This window comes from Leuresthes tenuis, unplaced genomic scaffold (assembly GCF_036924035.1).
Source record: "Leuresthes tenuis unplaced genomic scaffold, fLeuTen1.0.hap1 SCAF_19, whole genome shotgun sequence".
Taxonomy (NCBI): Eukaryota; Metazoa; Chordata; class Actinopteri; order Atheriniformes; family Atherinopsidae; genus Leuresthes; species Leuresthes tenuis.
The window spans coordinates 32,628,153-32,647,521 of NW_027325373.1; the positions used below are offsets into that span (position 1 = coordinate 32,628,153).

At 40.3% G+C, this 19,369-nt stretch overlaps 1 protein-coding gene across 2 annotated transcripts; it reads right to left on the minus strand.

The window, feature by feature from the left end:
- Window positions 1–5,651: 5,651 nt before the first annotated feature.
- gpat3 (glycerol-3-phosphate acyltransferase 3) lies at window positions 5,652–18,625 on the minus strand. 2 transcript variants are annotated; one of them, XM_072371979.1, is made up of 13 exons: window positions 18,529–18,625; window positions 16,806–16,977; window positions 16,630–16,696; window positions 12,614–12,902; window positions 12,199–12,273; window positions 12,025–12,114; window positions 10,650–10,743; window positions 10,465–10,580; window positions 8,855–8,910; window positions 8,686–8,771; window positions 8,442–8,570; window positions 6,817–6,896; window positions 5,652–6,197 (listed from the first exon to the last, which is right to left on the minus strand). In XM_072371979.1, the coding sequence occupies exons 2-13, from the start codon at window positions 16,947–16,949 to the stop codon at window positions 6,062–6,064; spliced, it is 1,362 nt and encodes a 453-aa protein (XP_072228080.1). In that variant the 5' UTR covers window positions 16,950–16,977; window positions 18,529–18,625; the 3' UTR covers window positions 5,652–6,061. The 2 variants fall into 2 exon arrangements, with proteins under 2 accessions (XP_072228080.1, XP_072228079.1); XM_072371978.1 differs by having other exon boundaries at window positions 18,394–18,618.
- Between the last annotated feature and the right edge of the window lie 744 nt (window positions 18,626–19,369).

The window sequence follows — 19,369 nt, forward strand, 5'->3', positions numbered from 1 at the left end:
GACCTGTTGCCACTGACTTTCAGTCCACTTCTTGTGTCATTTGGCATAGCTCAGCCTTTTCTCCCTGTTTCCCTTCCTTAAGAATGGCTTCTTGACAGCCACCCTTCCATGGAGACCATTTCTGATGAGGCTTGGGCCAACAGTAGATGCATCTCTCAGGTCCTGTGTCAGGTCTTTGCTGGAGTTTTTCCTCTTTCTTAAGGACATCACATCACTTTCAGATACTGTTCATCTGCTGTAGATTTTTTTTAGACCTGACACTTCTTCTTTTGTCCTCCACTTGTCCAGTTTCCTCAAATGTTCCTCAAAGGATACACTGCACACCATGCTGAGATATGAGAAAGTTTTGGAATGCCCTTCAAGAAGCCTGGATAACTATTCCTGAAGACAACTTAATTACAAGAAATTGCAAAAAAAGCTTGTCTAAGAGGTCTTCATTTGAGTAAACAGTGCTGTAAATATGAACAGACCAAATGGAGATTGATGGAGATCCTCGTCTTCATTCCCCAACTGTTGTGATATCACAGATGGTAGCATCATTAACAGACTGTCAGCTGGAGCTGGGCCAGATGCCATCTTTATAGGAGTTTGATCATCTGTAACTTCAGCAAAAGTTAGAAATAAAGAAAAATAACTGTAAGTCAGTCGTAACAGCTGATTATTACAAAAAAAAAATCAAAGTTTTCTGTCCTGTTGGGACATGTTGAAGAAAGTGAGGCCACATTAGTTCCCCAATACAGTGCTTCAGTTTAAAAGAGTCAGAAAATGACCACAATTGGACAAAGGAAAAGTTCTAAAATGTATAAAACAGCAAATATGCTCATAATGGCCACAAAAAACAGAAAACCTTCAGAAAGTCACAGGAACACATTACAAAAAGTTTCAAAGCAACCATAGAATATGGCAAATGGGCACAAAGAGACCCCAAAAATGTTCAAAATAACCTCCGAGACAAAAATTCCCATACAAACACAAGAAAACCCTAAAATAAAAATAACAGAAAACAAAAAATGACCAGAAATAAACTGGACACACATACAGCACAACATCTTATACAAGATGGTGCTGAACACAAGACACAAAGTGCCCAAAATAACTTTTCGAAACATACAGCACACCAACAAATATGCAAAAAAAAAAACACACAACCAAAATATAACCTAAAAATATTATCAAAATATAACCTATATATGTAACCAAAATACAACATAGATATATATTTATATATATATATGAAACCAAAATTGAACCTACACATCCAAAATATTAACTATATATATATATATATATATATATATATATATATGAAAACCTAAAAAAAAAAGGAGACTATAAAAGTGTTAAAACAACCTTAAATCACAGCAAACTGGGCATCAAGACACCTAAAAATGTATAAAACAACCACAAAGTAAAAAAGAAAAGAAACACACCGAAAGATTCCTGGAAACTTAAGGAGAACAAAACATAACCTCAAAGAGAAGCTAAACAACCACAAGGAGACATAAAAATCCATAAAAAGATGGTGTAAAATGTAATGGATACAAAACAGCAACAAACTACCACAAAGACTCAGACTGTGAAGTTTATCTCACAAGCTGCAGTAGGACGCCGTCCTCACGTCCATTTCACGGCCTCAATCGCCTGCAGGGACAAAGAGGAGCAGGAGGAGGCCATGTTTAAAGCTCAACATGTTTGTTGGACGTGACACGCTCAATTTATCATTAGTTGTGAGGGGAGAACGGATGAGTACACTTTCAATTTAGTTCCGCTGGTTTCTCCATTCATCAGACTGTTCATCATCCATCATGTGTGCAGGCTCCATCCTCAGCCAACACACTCTCATCAGTTTAATGCAATTAATCTTAATGCTGAGATAATTCTGTATTAATGAAGCAGGACTTTTCTTTGATTGTTGCGTTGATGAAGTCGTTTCAGCAGCAGTGGCGACAGAAAGTGAGCGGGTTTCTGTTTCCTTTGTGTGGTCTCTCTGCTCAGATTTATGTGCGTTTACCTGAGAGCTTTCTGTCTTCATACAACGAGCCCTGAGAAATTGGAAAAGTTGCAGCAATAGATATGAGGTGACCTGGAAACAAAAGCAATCAGGGCTGGAGGGGGAGGTGTCAGCAGAAGCGGCCGCCGCCATCAGGCTGAAATCCAGCCGCGCTGTCAATAAAAGAAGAAATACCTTCTGAGGCTCGGGCCGAGGGCAAAGAGGAGTCTGCAATTTCACACCTTCATGTACCTCGCTGGAGGACATTTTTCATGCACCTCCACCTTCTCACTCAGTAACCAGCAGTTTGAGCAGATTGAAGATGATTGGAGGAGGTCGGCGGCCCTCCTCCGCCGTCCAATCACGGCATAATTATTTTTTTAAGTAAATAAACTGGAATTTAACCACAAATCAATCAGTTCTCCATTTGAAGAACTTCAGACTCAATTGTAGCTCAATCAAAGCAGGAAAAAAAGTCAATTCTGACCAATTACAGCCCGTTTCATTACAGTATGTAAATCAGAGGCGCCGTGACGACGCCCGGTCTCATGTTTCCCCCTTCTGGTCAGAGAGCCGCTGCACAGAAACTGATCTGCAGTCAGTTTGACTTTGTCCTGTTTGCTATGCTCGGTGAACAGACACATCTCCCTGGGGCTGTTTTGTGCTCCTCTCCAGTCATTTTGAGCCTCTGCGTTTGTCTTGTAGCTGTTTTGCATCTTTTTTGTGGTTGTTTCTTTGTCTTTTTTTGTTACTTTTTGCACATATTTGTGGTTGTTTTTAGTGTGTAGTGTAGAAAAAGACTGAACAAGTATGGCTTGTTTGGAAGTGTTGCAGAAGAAAGCCTCTTCTCTCTAAAAAGAACATGGCAGCACAGCTTAGGTTTGCAAAGCTGCATCTGAACAAAGCACAAGGCTTCTGGAACAATGTCCTTTGGACAGACCAAAGTGGAGATGTTTGCTCATAATGCACAGCAGCACATTTGGAGAAAACCAAACACGGCATATCAGCACAAACACCTCATACCAGCTGTCAAGCACAGTGGTGGAGGGCTGATGATTTGGGCTTGTTCTGCAGCCACAGGACCTGGGCACCTTGCAGTCATTGAGTCCAACATGAACTCCTCTGGATACCAAAGTATTCTAGAGTCAAATGTGAGGCCATCTGTCCCACAGCTAAAGCTGGGCTGAAACTGGCTCATCAACAGGACAATGATCCCAAACACAGCCGCAAATCTACAACAGAATGTGTGAAAAAGAAAAGAATCAAGGTGTTGCAATGGTCCAGTCAGAGTCCAGACCTCAACCTGATTGAAATGCTGTGGTGAGACCTTAAGAGAGCTGTGCATAAACCAATGCTGCAAACCTCAATGAACTGAAGCAACGTTGGAAAGAAAAGTGGACCAGAATCCCTCCACAGTCATGTGAGAGACTGATAGCTTCACACAGAAAACCATTACTTCAACTTACTGCTGCTAAAGATGCTTCTACAAGCTGTTGGATCATGGGGTTCACTTAGTTTTGTTCCATAAATAATGGCACAGTGTAAAATGTCATGTGTTGTTATTCGTCTGAGGTTGATGTTAACACCTGCTGATGAACAGATGATTATTATGTCAAACCGTTGAACTGAAAGATGGTGTACTTTTATTTTCACAGTGGTGCAGAAATATTCTTTTAATTACACATCTTCCAGTGCAGTTACTCAGTTACTGTGAGCTCGATGTTAAACAGAAACAGCAGCTCAGTGGTTGTGAGGGCAGATCTCTGTATCGATCCCTCCCTCAGAGCTGCATTGTCCCCCCTCAGCTTCACATACATTACAGCAGCAGCACAGAATAGATGGCAGAACAATGTATTTAAAGGCATTACACTCAAACTAATGGCAAGTCTCAGAAGGAGCCTCAGTCATTTACCCTGTGAGTGGTCCGGGCTCTCAGTTCCCAGCACAGCAGGATTTAAAATGATGTCCTCCGCAGACTACACTCACTTGGATTCAATTTGGAAATGTATTCATATTTACTTAGTGTACCTGCATTGCATTTGTATAGATCAGTCGAGGGTAAAAGTAAAATCGAGCAAATTCAATCAACATATCGGGACATACTGGGGTGGCTGTATGGAGTCCACAGTCGGGGTCACTCCAATGCCTTTTATGATGTCCCTCTGAAATCTATCTGAATCACATTAAATTGGATATAAAGATGTGCAGACACATACATCACAGTAAATGGTGTGGCGGAGCATCGCTCGCCAAGAATCCCACCTCAACAATCGGGTTATAGAATCGGCTTTAGATCCTATTAATAATTCACAATCTTGTTAGGGGAGAACAAACATTTCTGTTCAAGCAATTTGAGTTGTGGGATTGTTATTACAGGCGGGTGAGGAAGAGGAGGAGGAGGAGGAGAGGCTGTGAAATGTAAGCCTGGCTGTGTGTGGAAGAATAACTCCATGCTATTTCACACTCTGTGCTTTCTGTATTAAAGCGCCGTCACAGTAAACATGTCGATCTGCAGCTCTCTTCTGTCTCATCCACTGCCTCCTTCACATGAGGACGTTTTTACTCTGAAGGACGGACTTGCTCCAGTCTACGGGATTCATCCAACAATCATCCCTCATTCAGTCACCCAGAAAACACATGAATTATTTTTTAAAAAATGTTCAGGCTGCTGATTTTAATTTAGTTAAAATGTTAAAATGTTGTTATAGCTAAAAAAAAACATAAAGCCATTTTATTTATCTGTAACTAATATGAATGTTCATCCTGTGATTCATTAAAGTTATGAAGAAGATCATTTTAATTCAACCAAAAAAGCTCAAGTTACGCTTCAAGAGAGTTAAGCTTCTCTTCAAAAAGAGGCCCAAAACCTCAAGATTCCATCGTGTCATGTTTGGAAAAACTGAAAATATTCAACTTTTTTTTCTCTTTCATTTTTGATATAATTTTTCTTTTCTTTTGCATTAAAAATATTATTTTCTTTTCAATTTGTTTCCTTATCTTGTATTTTCTTGCTTTCCTTTTAGTTTTTTTGGCTTTAATCTTCTCGTTTAACATCTCATTTCACTTTTACTGATGATGGATTAAATATTTTCAGAAGAAACTAATCTCCTCCTGGATGTGCAGATATAAAATGATGTAACAATGACAAAAAATATTAACAGGAGAAAGAAAAGATGTAGATTAAATATGTTGAACCTTTTTGAAATATTTTCCATTAATCTGATTGGATGTTTTAACAGACCGACTCACCTGAACGTGGCAGTTTTTCAATTTTTCCTCTCAGCCTCATCACTCGTTTTAAACTTTTCTTCCACAGCTTCTTCTGCCCTCTTTCACTCTAACCTCTGAACGCATCACTTCCTGTTATGTTTCCTCGTGAGTAACCAACCTGCGGCTTTTCAACAGCTAAACTGAGACGTTCTTTAAGCTGCAGCAGCTTTTCCAGCTCTTACTGTTTCATATGCTGTTCACTCTTTACGTGCTTTAATCAATCAAATATATCTTCTTTAAAATGAGCAAACTTGCTCCACAATCCTCTGGATGGGTTTGAGGTTTGAAATATCTTCTGTTCAAACTGCAGAACTGAGGCAACATGTAGAAAATTTCCTTAAAAAAATCTGATTTAAACCTGGAAAGAGGCAGAGCTAAGTGACCAACCACGTTGAACTTTTCAGGGTTTTCTTTGTATTTCGTGTGCACGCAGGCTGAATAAATCAGATTTTCCTGTAAAAGAAGACTCTTGGACGACATTTTAACACACGTGGTTTAAAAAACATTCTCACAGACACTGAGATGACACACACAGAAATGAAGACAGTAACGAGTCGTGTGGTGCACTGTGGACACAGCCGCTCTGATGAAGACTGCTCAGTCCTGACTGAAGATGAGGAGGAGGACAGGATGGTTGTGTTGTCACACACTGCCTCCTGCTGGGGAACACACACACAGCAAACTACAGATTTGACTTGAGTTTGATTCGATATAAAACAGTAGAATAAGAAGCTTTCCAAACAGGAAACTGGTCACATGTGGCTCAGAGGACGATGATGTCAGCAACTGATTGTGTCAGGATTATTGATCCTGAGGGGTGTCACTGCATGTTTCTGGGGGGTTGGTGCCGTTCTGTCCCACAATGATGCTGCTGTACATCTTCTGCTGCTCCTCCTTATAGGAATCCTTCACCTTCCCTCGCTTCAGTCCTCCGTCCCTGCAACAAAAATAACAAGCTCCTGTTTGAGAACGATGCAGCTTCATTTGTTTGAGGAACACAGTCAACTCTGCAGGTTAAAATCGCTCCAACTTCACAGTTTCAGTTGTTAACAATTGGATCTTTTACCGCAACAGAAAAATAACCCGAGTCCTAACATCCCATCAAACTGAGTGAAACTCCTCACAAAGGCTGCAGAAAGTCTTCCTCCTATCAGAAACATGCTGATGATGTCACTCATACTGCACACGTTCATTCTGACCCTTTCAACAACCTGTCATGGAGGTATGAAAGTCATTTTCTGAGTTTGTTATTGTCACTGTCGGCCAAACTGAGCTAAATTTACTGAGTTTTAATCCTTGTTCTTTCACCCTTTGCAGCTGTTAAAGCCATACGATCGGATGGTGACAGACAGATTTATCTCATAAGATGAAGATGACAGATACTTGCCAGCAACTTCAGGAGGTGCTACCTGATTAACTGCAGGTTGTGACATAATTTCCTATTTACAGTACAGGTACCTGAGCTTCCACCTGAGCACATGCATTTAGATTCCACCTCGGAGGATGACTGAGGTGTTCTGAGGTTATCAGAGTACTGAGGAGAGGGTTGTCCTCACCATGCCAGGTCCAGCAGTCCTCCCTGATCAGCGATGGCAGATTTCACTCTGTTGGCAAACTGAGCTGCGTCCTCGTCGTTCTGCTCACACACACACACACACACACACACACACACACACACACACACACACGCACACACACACGCACACACACACACACACACACACACACACACACACACACACACACACACACACACACACACACACACACACATACACACAAACTGTGTTAAAATCCCACACAGCAGCTCTAACACAGAGCTGACAGGTAAGGGTGGCACAAAGCTGCTTCCACTTTCCTCAGATGTTTTAAGGACACACTGAACACCATGCTGAGATATGCCAAGTTTTCAGCTAATAGCTCTTTGGGAATCACCTTGTTGCTGCAGAAATACTATTTTCTGTCTGTCAAACTGTTATCTTTGGTGTTTTTCATAGATGCAACTAAAGAAATGGGAACAAATGATGTGTCTTTGCGACAGGCTGCTAGTAACAAAGTGCCTAAAGATCCAGTTTAAAATGGCTTCTTTTCTAAGTTCTGTTTCGACACAACACTGGTTCATCTCTTGAGTTAGGAGCCTTTTTTCTGCTTGAATGATTCATAGGTCAGAGTTAAGTGGCTTAACTATGAAAAACACGTTCCTCTGAAAATGATCAGGTACAAGGACTGGACTGAAAATGAGTGAAAAAGCAGAAAATATCCAGAGAAAAACTTTGACTGTTGCTCAACATTTTTGCACAGTAAAGTACTTGTGTGTGAACCACAGGTTTATCTGTAGTTTATTGTTTAAACTGATAATAAAGTTTTCCTGATGGAGTTGGACTGTAAATCTAAACCAGCTGCAGCTCCTTCATGTTACTGTGACAAAAAGCCAAACTGACACACTGCAGTCTGGGTTCAGACATTAAAATAAGGAGCACTGCCACCATCAGGTCAAACTCAATATTACATTATCCTCTGTTTTCACTCTGGTGACTTAGATGAAGACTTTAAAAATCTTAAATCAAATTAAGAATTTCAGGGAGCTGAAAGCTTCACTCAGTTTGGTTTCAATGATCAATTATAAGTCATGGAATCTGTTGAATAATGATGTACTGTTTAAAAGAGGCAAGACATGGAGGTGTAGTCTGTGATATAAACAAATGTGAAAAGATGAAAAAAAGATATTAAGATGATTTAATGACATACTGATGTCATGTTGATAAAACTCATGATTATAATGTGACTTGATCTCAGCTGATAAATAATAATTTAATCATAAGCAGGTTTTTAAAAAGTTTTAAAGTTCCTGAGCTCCTATTGAGGGAAACTGATAAAAAATATGAAATCAAAGAACTCCAAAAAGAAAGATGAATTTGTTGTAGTTATTCAAGTTTTCTGTTATTACAACACTGCTTTTGAGCACATTAACTGAGTCGTGAAAACTGGATATAATCACATGATCACAGCGCTGGTCAGAGGTCTGATCGACCACAGTACAGATGGTCACATGATATTCTGATGATATTCGGCGGCTGTGGATGGGGCATTTCTGGGGAATCGGTGAGGAAAATTAAACTTTTTCGTTTCCGTTTGAGTTGGTGCTGACAGACTCTGTGGCGTTTGGGAGGTGGAGTTGTACCTGTATGGTCATGGGAGGGAGGTACCACACGTTGACGACGATGGCCCAGCTGGTCATCATGCGCAGCAGGTAGCTCACCATGTTGTATTTGCTGCTGTTCCAGAAAGCGTCTCCGAAGCGAGGGTTGTACTGAGACACAGAGACAAAACTGGAGGTGAGCGTCTGCCAACCTGTCGGGTTAAACTTCAGCTGTTCGGTCGTTTGAAGCGACGTGAAGCAGCGAGGAGGAGCGCAGCTTCGCTACCTTGATGGCGACTGGATAAATCGTCCCACCAATTTCAAAGCTTCCCTTCTTGAACATCATCACTGAGGTGTTGTTGATGCAGGTTCCTGTTAGAAAGAGAGACAGCGGTCATCCAGCCATCATCATCATCATCATCAGTCTCACGTGATGAGTGACGGCACACACCGACCTTCTGGAAATATGAGGATGGGAAGTTTGGTCTTTGCAGCGACGTGAGCTCTGAGCCTGCAGAGAGGAACGCAGGAGTCATCATGACGAGGGGAAAAACAGCATCTTGTCTTTAACTGTTCTCTTTAATTATTAATCAATCAAAGTGATCAGGAGCTACCATGTTTAACTTGTTTTGCTGAGTCAGGCTCTGAAAACTCTGACTCTGATTCAGGAGATCTGAATTCTCTGTGTCACAGAGGAACTCCCCCTTTAAGTGTGAGCTGTTCGCTTCCTGTAGTGAGGTCACGAAGCTTCAATGTGACCCACGAACGCTCGAGGTCAAGTCTGAGGTGAACTTTGTAAAATTAAAAGAACAGCTCAGAGTGATTCATCAAATCTGGTCACCTCAGTTCCTCAAAATGTGAGAAATTTTATCTGAGATATGACTGTGAATCCGAGCTGAAATACGTTGAGCAGGAAGCAGAATAACCAACAACAACCTAACCCAAAGAGACCAAATGCAATGACAAAGAGATGCAGAGTGAACCAAAAGCTGCAGAAAAGAGAAAAAACTAACTTCTGTTTTTCGTCTAATCTTCCAGTGATCTCTGTAATCACTGAGCCAGAAACATGATGGTTTACAGGTAAAAGGTCAATTCCAGAGCAGCTAACAGACCTTGTAAATCAAATTTAAGGCTTTGAATAGCTTCTGCCTTCCTAATTCAGGGGATAAAATGAAAACTTTTTAACTCCTTGAATCGTCGGTGGGCACCAGCTGATTTCTACACAACTTTGAGATTCTTTTGATTTGATTGGTCCAAAGCTTTTTACCATGCAGGTATGATCAACAACAATCAAAATAAGAATGACAACACTGAGACAGCTCATGTGTTTTTTTTCAATGACTCCAAGAATCCAACTGATCCATTTAAGTTCCAGCATTTTGTTGCTACATCCAAAGAACCAGCAGCCTCCTCTTCCACATATTCTCTCCCGTTACTCAGTTTGCACTTAAACATTGATCCGGTGATTTCAACCTTCTTATCTTCTGATTGACAGCTGAGTCTACAGGACCTACAACAACCAGACAGAGTATGTCAGCATGACTGCTGCATCAAACAGACGATGAAGCTGTAACAAGGAGGAGCTGCTGTTTGGCTGTTTAAAGCAACATGGCTGCAGGCAGATTCAAATGGGAAAAAGTACATTTGGACTTGGACATATCTGCAGAAAAAGCTGGAAAATATTGTACGACTGTGGTCTGATTGTGTAAATGACTGGAAAACATTTTTCTCCCCCGTGTGTTCAGACAGCTGTAACTCAGTCCAAGTAACACTGAGAGGGATTCTGACTGTTTGGGAACCAGTTCAAAGAGTTTTCAAGAGAGACCACATTCAAAGATTAACTGCAGACGGTTGTGGAACAGCTCAGTTTACTTCAATATGACACAGAAAAGACTTCTGGGACAATTTCACCAGAAAAAGACAGAGTCAACCCGCAGACATCCTGCTCTGGTATTTTACCTCCCATTAGCCATGTCCAGCTGGACATTACATATTTTGGTTTGGAGTCAGAAAGTTCCTCCACCTGCTGAACAGTGTGCCGTTAACATGAAGCTGTTATCCTCACCTGCTGGTCACGGCGTGCCGGTCTTTCATCTCTGCCCTCTCGAACCAAACATGGGGGCAGGACCTCACCATGGACCTCTGAATGACCCCCAACAGACCTCCGTGAACCTGCCCCACCTGTGGATGAGGCTGCGTCAGAACACTTCCGTCACTGCAGCGCTGGTTGCTGCGGTCGATGATACTCACCATGGCGTAGCAGCCGTCGTTGGCCAGAATCACCACATCGATGGGTGTGGTGTGATTCGCGACACATATTCCTCCTTTCTGAGGTCTGTTCTCTCTGCACAAACATGACGGAAAAGTTTAGAACGTCTCAGATTTAAGTTCAAATTTCGGTAGGTTTGCATTAAAAATCAGGGAAATAAAAAAGTGTTTTCAGATACATACAGACACAATAATGGGTATAAAGTATGGGAATTATATAAGCTTCTGTTAACAAAAGACTCATGTGGTTAATCTGCAAATATTTCAACAAAAATAACAAAAACATACAAACATGTCGGGATATTCGGGTGTCTGAACTCCCCAAAAACACAACCCTGGTATTTTTTAGATCTTCGTTTGAAAGTTCCTCATTTAATGAGTTGTTCTGATTTTCATTTCAAAAGTCTGCACAAACAGGGATCAGTTCCAACTCTCTGAACCTGAACTTCAGAGCAGGGAAATGGAAGTATCTGAGAAATAATTCCTCATGTTTTATTTATTGATTTATTTCTTCCTTTAGCAGTAGCTAACGCTAACAGTTTAGCTAAAGAAGATGACGTGCACCAACTTCTTATTGCTGTTACTTTCTGAAAGATGAACATTATTGTTACCACATTACTTTGTTAACTGAAGCTTTCTAGTTGAACGGTTACGTTCTGTAACTCAGACAACCTGCAGCTGTGTGGATAAGGTGTGTTTTCAACACAACACCGGTCCTCTCCTCACCCTCATTGCTACATTGAACACCGTGTACTGCTCTCAGTGTGTCAACATCACATTATTAGCATGTTTCTGATAAAGATGTAGGTCTCCAAGTACAATAGTTTAATGAGGTTAATATATACAAAATGTTTAAACGCAGTAATTAACGGTACACATGCATTACTATGAGTTACACTGTGTACATCTCCAGCATTGTGTAGGTAGCTGCTGAACTAAAGGCGGAGGCAAGCACTTGCTGAAAACAGGGTTGAGACAAAGAGCCGCTGAAACGAGACAACATTAACCTGTTGTGCTTAAACCAACAGGTATTTTGACCAAAGCCTGTCTCATACATCTCAATAAAACCTCAGAAAATGGTGTCTAATTATTGAAAAAGGCAGAATATGTGCCCTTTACATTCCCAGCTTCTCAAACTGTAGTACCTTTCAGTTACCTCTTAATTGTGTTTTTAGTCAACTTTGACAAACATCTTCGGGATTTTATTGTTCTGTAAATCTGTAAATTCTTCTATAAATCTGTCTGCAGCTTCAGTTAAGAAGCGTTTGGATTAGAAATTTGCTGATCAAATAACAAGTAAAACAACATTTACCGCTTAAATAATGGGAGAAATGAATGGAAATGCAAGCTAACTGACTTGTTGTGGTAGTGGATCGTAGCTGAGAGTCCTCTGGCACAGATCCTGTAGCAGGTCAGGTGGACCAGCTCACTCAGCCAGTTCTTGGCACTGACAAACACAGAAGCAGCAAATATGAGGTTTCATCAAATCTGAACATTTAAAATGAGCTTTTTCTTCTTGAAGGTTGTGTACCTGCTCTCAGGCAGAAACCCAACCACAGTCGTTCCGATCACGAGCCACGAGAGGCCGATGATGGCCAGAGTAATCCTGCGGGGACACAAACACGTCCTCTGAGTTGGATGTTAAAGACGAACTTCTACTTCATGACACTGTTTGTGGTTTTTGTCATTCGGTCACTAACTTTACAGGCCTGTCAGGAAAGCTCCAGCAAATTTAATCACTGCAGCAGAAATGTGTTTATCTGATGTGACGTTTAACTGAATGCTGGTTTTTATTTAGCGAAACAATGACTGTATCTGTCTCCCTGAGTGGCCGGTCCCAGCTGACAAGCGGCTCTTCTCAGGGCAGAGGAAGCTGACAACAGGGCTGCTTCTTGCCACATATCATCTCCCAGAGGAGGTCAGAGGTTTGGCTGCCTCAGACTGACCTGAGAGGAAAGAGGACGCAGTATCGGACAAAGACTCCGAGGCCCCAGATGATGGTGAGCCGGAGGCTGATGTAGTGGAAGTTCTGGTTGGTGCGGGTCAGGAGGTTCCAGGAGGCCAGCTCCTCGGAGGAGAAGCGCTGCGTTACCTCGTCGTCCACGATGCTCTCCAAACCCCTCTTGTAGAAATACATGGCGTCGCTCAGAGCGAAGTCCCCCGCTTCCAGGGGCTGAGAGCGCCGTAGATGCCCTATCTCCTCCTCCATGGAGCCCCCCGCCCGCTCTATGATCCCTGAAAGACAGTCAGCACATATGGAGGCAGAGCTGCTGTGGTTCATCCTGATGCATCATTAAACACGGCTGAATGTGAGCAAATGTTAATGAAAATGAATATATCAGATGATTATTGTTTACAACAGGTTCAAATCATATCCCAAATAATGAAAATAACAAAACCAGTTTTCTTTTCAAATAAGGTTTATTATCGAAATAGTAGTGGTCAGTGAAATCTTTGGAAATGGTTGATAAAGGTCATGAGTACAGAGAAAAACATTTAGAGAGCCACAGAGTACAGCACAGTAAAGAAACACAACAGAGTTCAGTAAGAAACAAGAAGGGTTCAGGAAAAACAAATCAGACACTGTGAAGGTCAGAAAAGACACAGAAATGAAATAAAAAGACACAGTTCCATGAAGACACGACTGAGTTCAGTCAAAACAACGTAAAGTTCAGTAAGAACGCTGTAGAATCAAATAAAAACACTGTTATGTTCAATGAAGACACAACAAAGTTCAGACAGAAATAAGAAGAGTTCAGGAAAAACACAGACACAAAGCATTCACCAAAAAAACAGCAAAACTTCAGCAAATAAAAATGATCTGATAAAAACACAAAGTTCTCTTCAGTAAAGACACAACAAAGTTCAGACAGAAATAAGAAGAGTTCAGAAGAGACACAAAGCATTCCCTGAAGCAAACGAAGGTCAGAAAAGACTTACATTAAATGAAAACACAAAGTTCTCTTCAGTAAAGACACAACAAAGTTCAGACAGAAATAAGAAGAGTTCAGAAGAGACACAAAGCATTCCCTGAAGCAAACGAAGGTCAGAAAAGACTTACATTAAATGAAAACACAAAGTTCGGCTCAATAAAGACACAACAGAGTTGAGTCAAAACAAAGTAAAGAACACTATAGCACTTAACCCTTTAAAATTCCTGCAATCTTCGCCTAAAAAAGACACCCGCAAAGTAAATTCAAAGCTGTTCTTGAAGCATTTGGAGTAGAGGCACGGTCTGTGTGTGTGTGTGTGTGTGTGTGTGTGTGTGTGTGTCTTTATGAGTGTAGGACCGGTGGTAGACTAACTCTTTCACTGGAGTACATTAACGGGAGCCTTACAAACGTATCAGGACCATTTTTGTTGGACTTGTAGCTGTGCGGCTTCACAGGTGAGTTGCATCATTTTTTGAATTTGCGACTGGTTTGACATAAAGTGTTGACTGTGTCTACAGTTACGTTTGTATCCTGAAATGATCGACATAATTTAAATCTGAAGAACTTGAGCTTTCCAACAGCGTATGTTCCTAAATGAGCCCCGAGTCATTTCCACTTTCAGCAGATGAGCATGAAGCCGACTGACCTGACGACAAACTGCGGCTCCAATGAAGAACATGACGGTTTCCTCAGTTTTCATTGTAGAAAGTTTTCATTGTCACATAATTTTACAAAACAATTTTGTTTACTTGAATTTTGAATTTCAGCTGATGTGGAATGGTGGGCGGAGCCTGGTCGGGTCTTTGGAGCTGACCAATCAGAGCAGACTGCGGGTCTTTATGTTTGATCTGTAGTTTAGGTTTTTTTAAGCTGAATTTGTTCTGAATCTTTGAGGTTGTTTTGTGTCTCTGTGGTTATTGAAACACAGTTTTGTGTTAACCTGCTGCTGGTTTGTCTCATTTTTTACTTTCGTGACCTTTTTCCAAACTTTCGTGTAATTTTGAATGAGCATTGTTTGTGTTCATGTGGTTTTCTCGCTCATAGGAGATGTTTTTTCCCCTTTTGTTGGTGTTTTATGTATCTTTTTTCTTTAAGTCTCAAGGCTCAATAAGACTGAGAATAATTCATCTTTGTGACTTTATGGTATTTTCATTTTTTTCCATGTTTGTCATCACTTTGCATTTCATTGTTTATATCGGATTTTTTAGTATATTTGTGGCTCTTTTGTCTCTCTGGAGTAGTTTTTCTGTTGTTTGTGACCACGTTTTCAGACTCCTTGAAGATTTTTTAAACATTTGGATTTTTTTTGGTCTTTTTTTTTTGTCTATTTGGTTTAGTTTTCCACATTGTTTATGCTCATTTAGCATCATCAAACTCCAAATACGTGTTTTTTTTTCAGTACATTTGTGGCTGTTTTCTTGCCTCTTCGGGATTAGTTAACATCTTTTGTCTGTGAACACATGAACAAACAGAGTGAGTCTGCTGTTTCAGGTTTGGTCTTTCTTCATTAACACTGTGGCCACTGTTGAATTTACGTTCCGTCTGTTCCTGTTGGTTCCAGTTCATTTCTAATGTTTTCCACGTTTTCTTTCTTTTACTGGTTATTTTGACATAAATATTGTAAAAGCTGTAGAAAATCCACAGTGACTTCAGCTTGCTAAGAGTCAAACGTGTAGATTTAACACATGGCAGCACACAGAGGCAGTATTTCACTGTTTCAGAGCGTCACTTTAAATTCCATGTGGACTCCAGTCTGCTGTTTTGCAAACGTTATGCAATCTGCTGTTGCATCATCATCCTGAGACGAGCCGTGTGCTTTCCTACACTGAACACCACCCCAACATCACATGCAGCAGCTGACCAATGAGGCACCCCGACCCTCGCTCTCGCAGTGTCACATGATGCCTGTGTGCAGCTGAAACAAATCTCTCAGACAGAGGTACACCGTGTACCGACACACTCGCAGGGAACTGCAGACAGCTGCCTCTCAGACTGTCCAACACAGCTCACGCAGCAGCTCAGACAGACGCTCCTCCAGGTGTTGCAACAGGATTTTAAAAGTCCAACTTCATCCCGATGCCATTTCACACAGAACAAAACCATCACAACACTCCAGAAACAGGAGTTTTTAAACTTTACAAACCTTTGTCGAATAATTTACTCCCGTACTTACAGTGTTTTTTAAAAATCACATAAAAATGACTCAAAATGTAAAAAGTGTGATCAACTGTCACTAGAGAGAAGATCTGGATATCTAACATGTCCAAAACAAAACGCTTTATGACTTATTTTAGGTACCTGAACTCTGATTTGACAACAGGAATCTTTGTATTAAATCCAGACTGATTTCTCAGAGATTTAAAATCAATGTATGGCCTTAAATAATTCAAAAATAAAACATTTTAGAATGTAATCTTTGATTGATTCATTACTGATTTATCGTTTTCGCTACAAAATGTTACAAACAGTTTAAAATAAATAAAAATAAATCACCTTGAATGATTTTCAACACTTTCATTTATCACACTCCAATAAAATATAAATATATACAATTTATTTTCATTTGTAAATGTTTGATTGTTTTTATCAGCATATTTTCCATAAATATTTGCCATTGTATTCCTAACTGCTGATTTCCATGATATAAATGATATAAAATGTGTTTTATAATTCATTTCTTGTTTAAATATGTTTTTTTAGGTATTTTGATATGACTTTAATTGACATTTTATTATCTTATTCATTCATTTTATTTATCTTATACATTTATTATTCTTATACATTTGACATCTTTTTCAAATCTGAAACCTTTTTCTGCATAACTTCATGTTTTTGTTGATATTTCATTTTGACACTTCTTTAACCATTTTCCCCCTTTTATTCATTTTTTTTCTCGCTGTTCTGGTGTAATTTGTTACTTTGCAGCAGGTGTTTTTTACACCCGTCGGTCTTTGTATGAACCTGACAACAAGACCTCCAGATCTACTCGTGTTTTTATTATTACTGATATTTTTCAGGAGCAAACTCACCTGTGGGCAGAGGGACGGGTACGCTGGGCTGGTCCTGCCGGCCTCTCTGGATGCGGATCGTCGCCCACTACAAAGACACACACTTTCAACATGCTGCTGCTCACTTCCTGTCTGAACAAACATGAAGTAAAGAGACACGAGTTCCTCTGAGGACAGAAGTGAACTGAGGAAGTCACCTCTAGGATTTTGACCAGGATCTGGATGTAGACCCCTGTGACCCCCAAAGAGAGGCCAAACATGGCGGGCAGCACGATGAAGAAGAGCACCACGAACATCCACGCCTGGAAAACAGCCGCAGCCACACACAACAGGTCCTCCATGACGGCAGCTCTGAGGTCACCTCATCATCTGCAGACGGTTTAGATACAACCGTTCAGTTTATGATCAAAGTCACTCAGAACTACTGATGCTCATGAACAGCATTAACTGAATAATTAACTGACAATTAACATCTTTATAATCAGCTGACAATGCAACCTGTCCTCAAAGCCACACAATCTTATTGGTGGTTTCTTCATATGACCCACAGATATTGCACATTTCAGAACAAAACCAATGGCAACTGGTACTACCTGCTTGTGTTTAGGTACCTCTTGTTTTAAGTTCAAATAACATGTCAAAGACTAATGGTTAGAGCACAGTTAGGGGTCCTCCTATCACATTACATACCACCAAAATGACACTGTGAATTGGTTAGCGCTAAGGTAAAAGTACAGGGCAGGACGTAATTTCATCCAAATACACAGCATAAAATGACACGTAAAAGTACATAAAAGCATTGTAACAACACGCCAAATGATTAGGCGTGCAATAACTACACCTTTTCATGTGGCCAGGCTGGACAGAACATTAATAGCCGATTTATCTCTTCATTTGAGTAAATTATACAACTAATATTGAGAGTTGGTGTTACTATCAAAAACAAATCAGCAGCAAAAGAGTTGAAACATCCCACTTCCACAATACAGTGACTGCAGCCTCATCTGAAGTTGAACTTAGATGGAGGTACAGATGGAGGAAGTGATTTACCTTTTCCTTAAAAATCTCAACATCTGACTGAACGTCACATTTTCAGAAATATGGGATAAAAACAAAATGCCAGGGTTCAGTTTTTGTCTGAATTTTTGAGTTGGTAGTGGTTTCAGACATCCAAATATTTGCTCTCAAGCACAGAAAAGGTGATTTTTCCATAACAGTTCTTCTTCAAGATACTTGCACTCAGTGTCTATGTTCGTTTACACACTCTACTGATTGATTATTATTTTCTTTCTTTCATTTTGAACTTTTTTTGTGACTTTCAGACCGAAATGACTAACTAATGTATTCCATTATAATCAAACTGTGGCGATCAGCTGATTTATTGACCAGGAGAAAGGAAAGTAATTGTTTACATATAAAATCTTTTTTCCTCTACATTAGAAAAACTTTTCAATCTGTCGATTTCAGACGATTGAAAATAAAACACGCTGAAGTCAGACAACTTCTTACATGAAAGGAAATTGCTTAAATTCAAAATATATAAATCAATCAAACGAGATTAATGTCCTTTGTTATCGTAGATCATGTTTTTAGAGGAATGTATTTACAGCAGAACTGCTTATTAAGTGGTTATAAACTCCTTCTGTGCAGGTTTAAACATTAAACTACAGTTTATGGGTCATTGCAACAAAGACAAACACATATTTCATAATTAAATAAACTGAAATAAAAGTCTGATAGATCATTCTCGGAATAACGGAGTAAAATAACCCACAGTAACGTCACCTCAGTAAACAGTGGCGTCAAAGAGCTTCGTGGATGTTCCGTTACTCCAAGTTACAGTTGAAACTAAACCGAACCCCGGTACCGTTAAATCCGGGTCCCGGTGACAGACACGTGTGCTGGTGATGAAGCGCGTACCTGTCAGCGGTGACACGGTAACAAATGTCCAGCTGAGACTTCTGGTCTGAGTCCTCTGCTCCCGAATTAAAAACCCTTTCTGACAGTCAGCTGAAGCCCCGCCCCCTAGTGGTTTCACGACGACTAACCGCGCAACGGAAATGCAGGAAACCGTTAACTACGGTGTCCCTGAGGTCCAAAACACAGCAAACAAAAAAATCTAAACTACTGTTACAGAGAACTAGATTAAAAAAGTTTGAAAAATAAGAAAATCGGAAAATACACCTACAAAAATCTGAACCACAACAAAAAAAACTCAAACTACAATCAGAAACACAATAAAGCTAAAACTACAACTAAAATATGTCATAGTCTGCCTCTGTAACAGGCTTTTGTCATGTCACAGTTTATGTTTAATCATGTTTTCAGGTTATGTTCAAGTCATGTTTTTCCCCTGTCACGTTCAGTTCACTCAAGTCACCTGGTTAATTGTTCACAGCTGCACCTCATGTCACTGAGCACTCCCCTCACAGTATTTAGCTTCCTGGTTTACTTTCAGCCACTGCAGAATCTTCACTATCCCTCCATGCGTTGCCTCATAGTCCTGTTTCTTTGTTATTCATAGTCATAGTCATAGTAAATGGTAAATGGACTTGTACTTGTATAGTGCTTTTCTAGTCTAGCTGACCACTCAAAGCGCTTCACTACATGCTGCATTCACCACTCACACACATTCATACAGCACGTCTTAGGATATAACTACGTGCTTTCTAAGCATTCACACACATTCATACCCCCAATGATACACTGGGTTCAGTGTCTTGCCCAAGGACGCTTCGACATGTATCCTGGGGAAGCCACA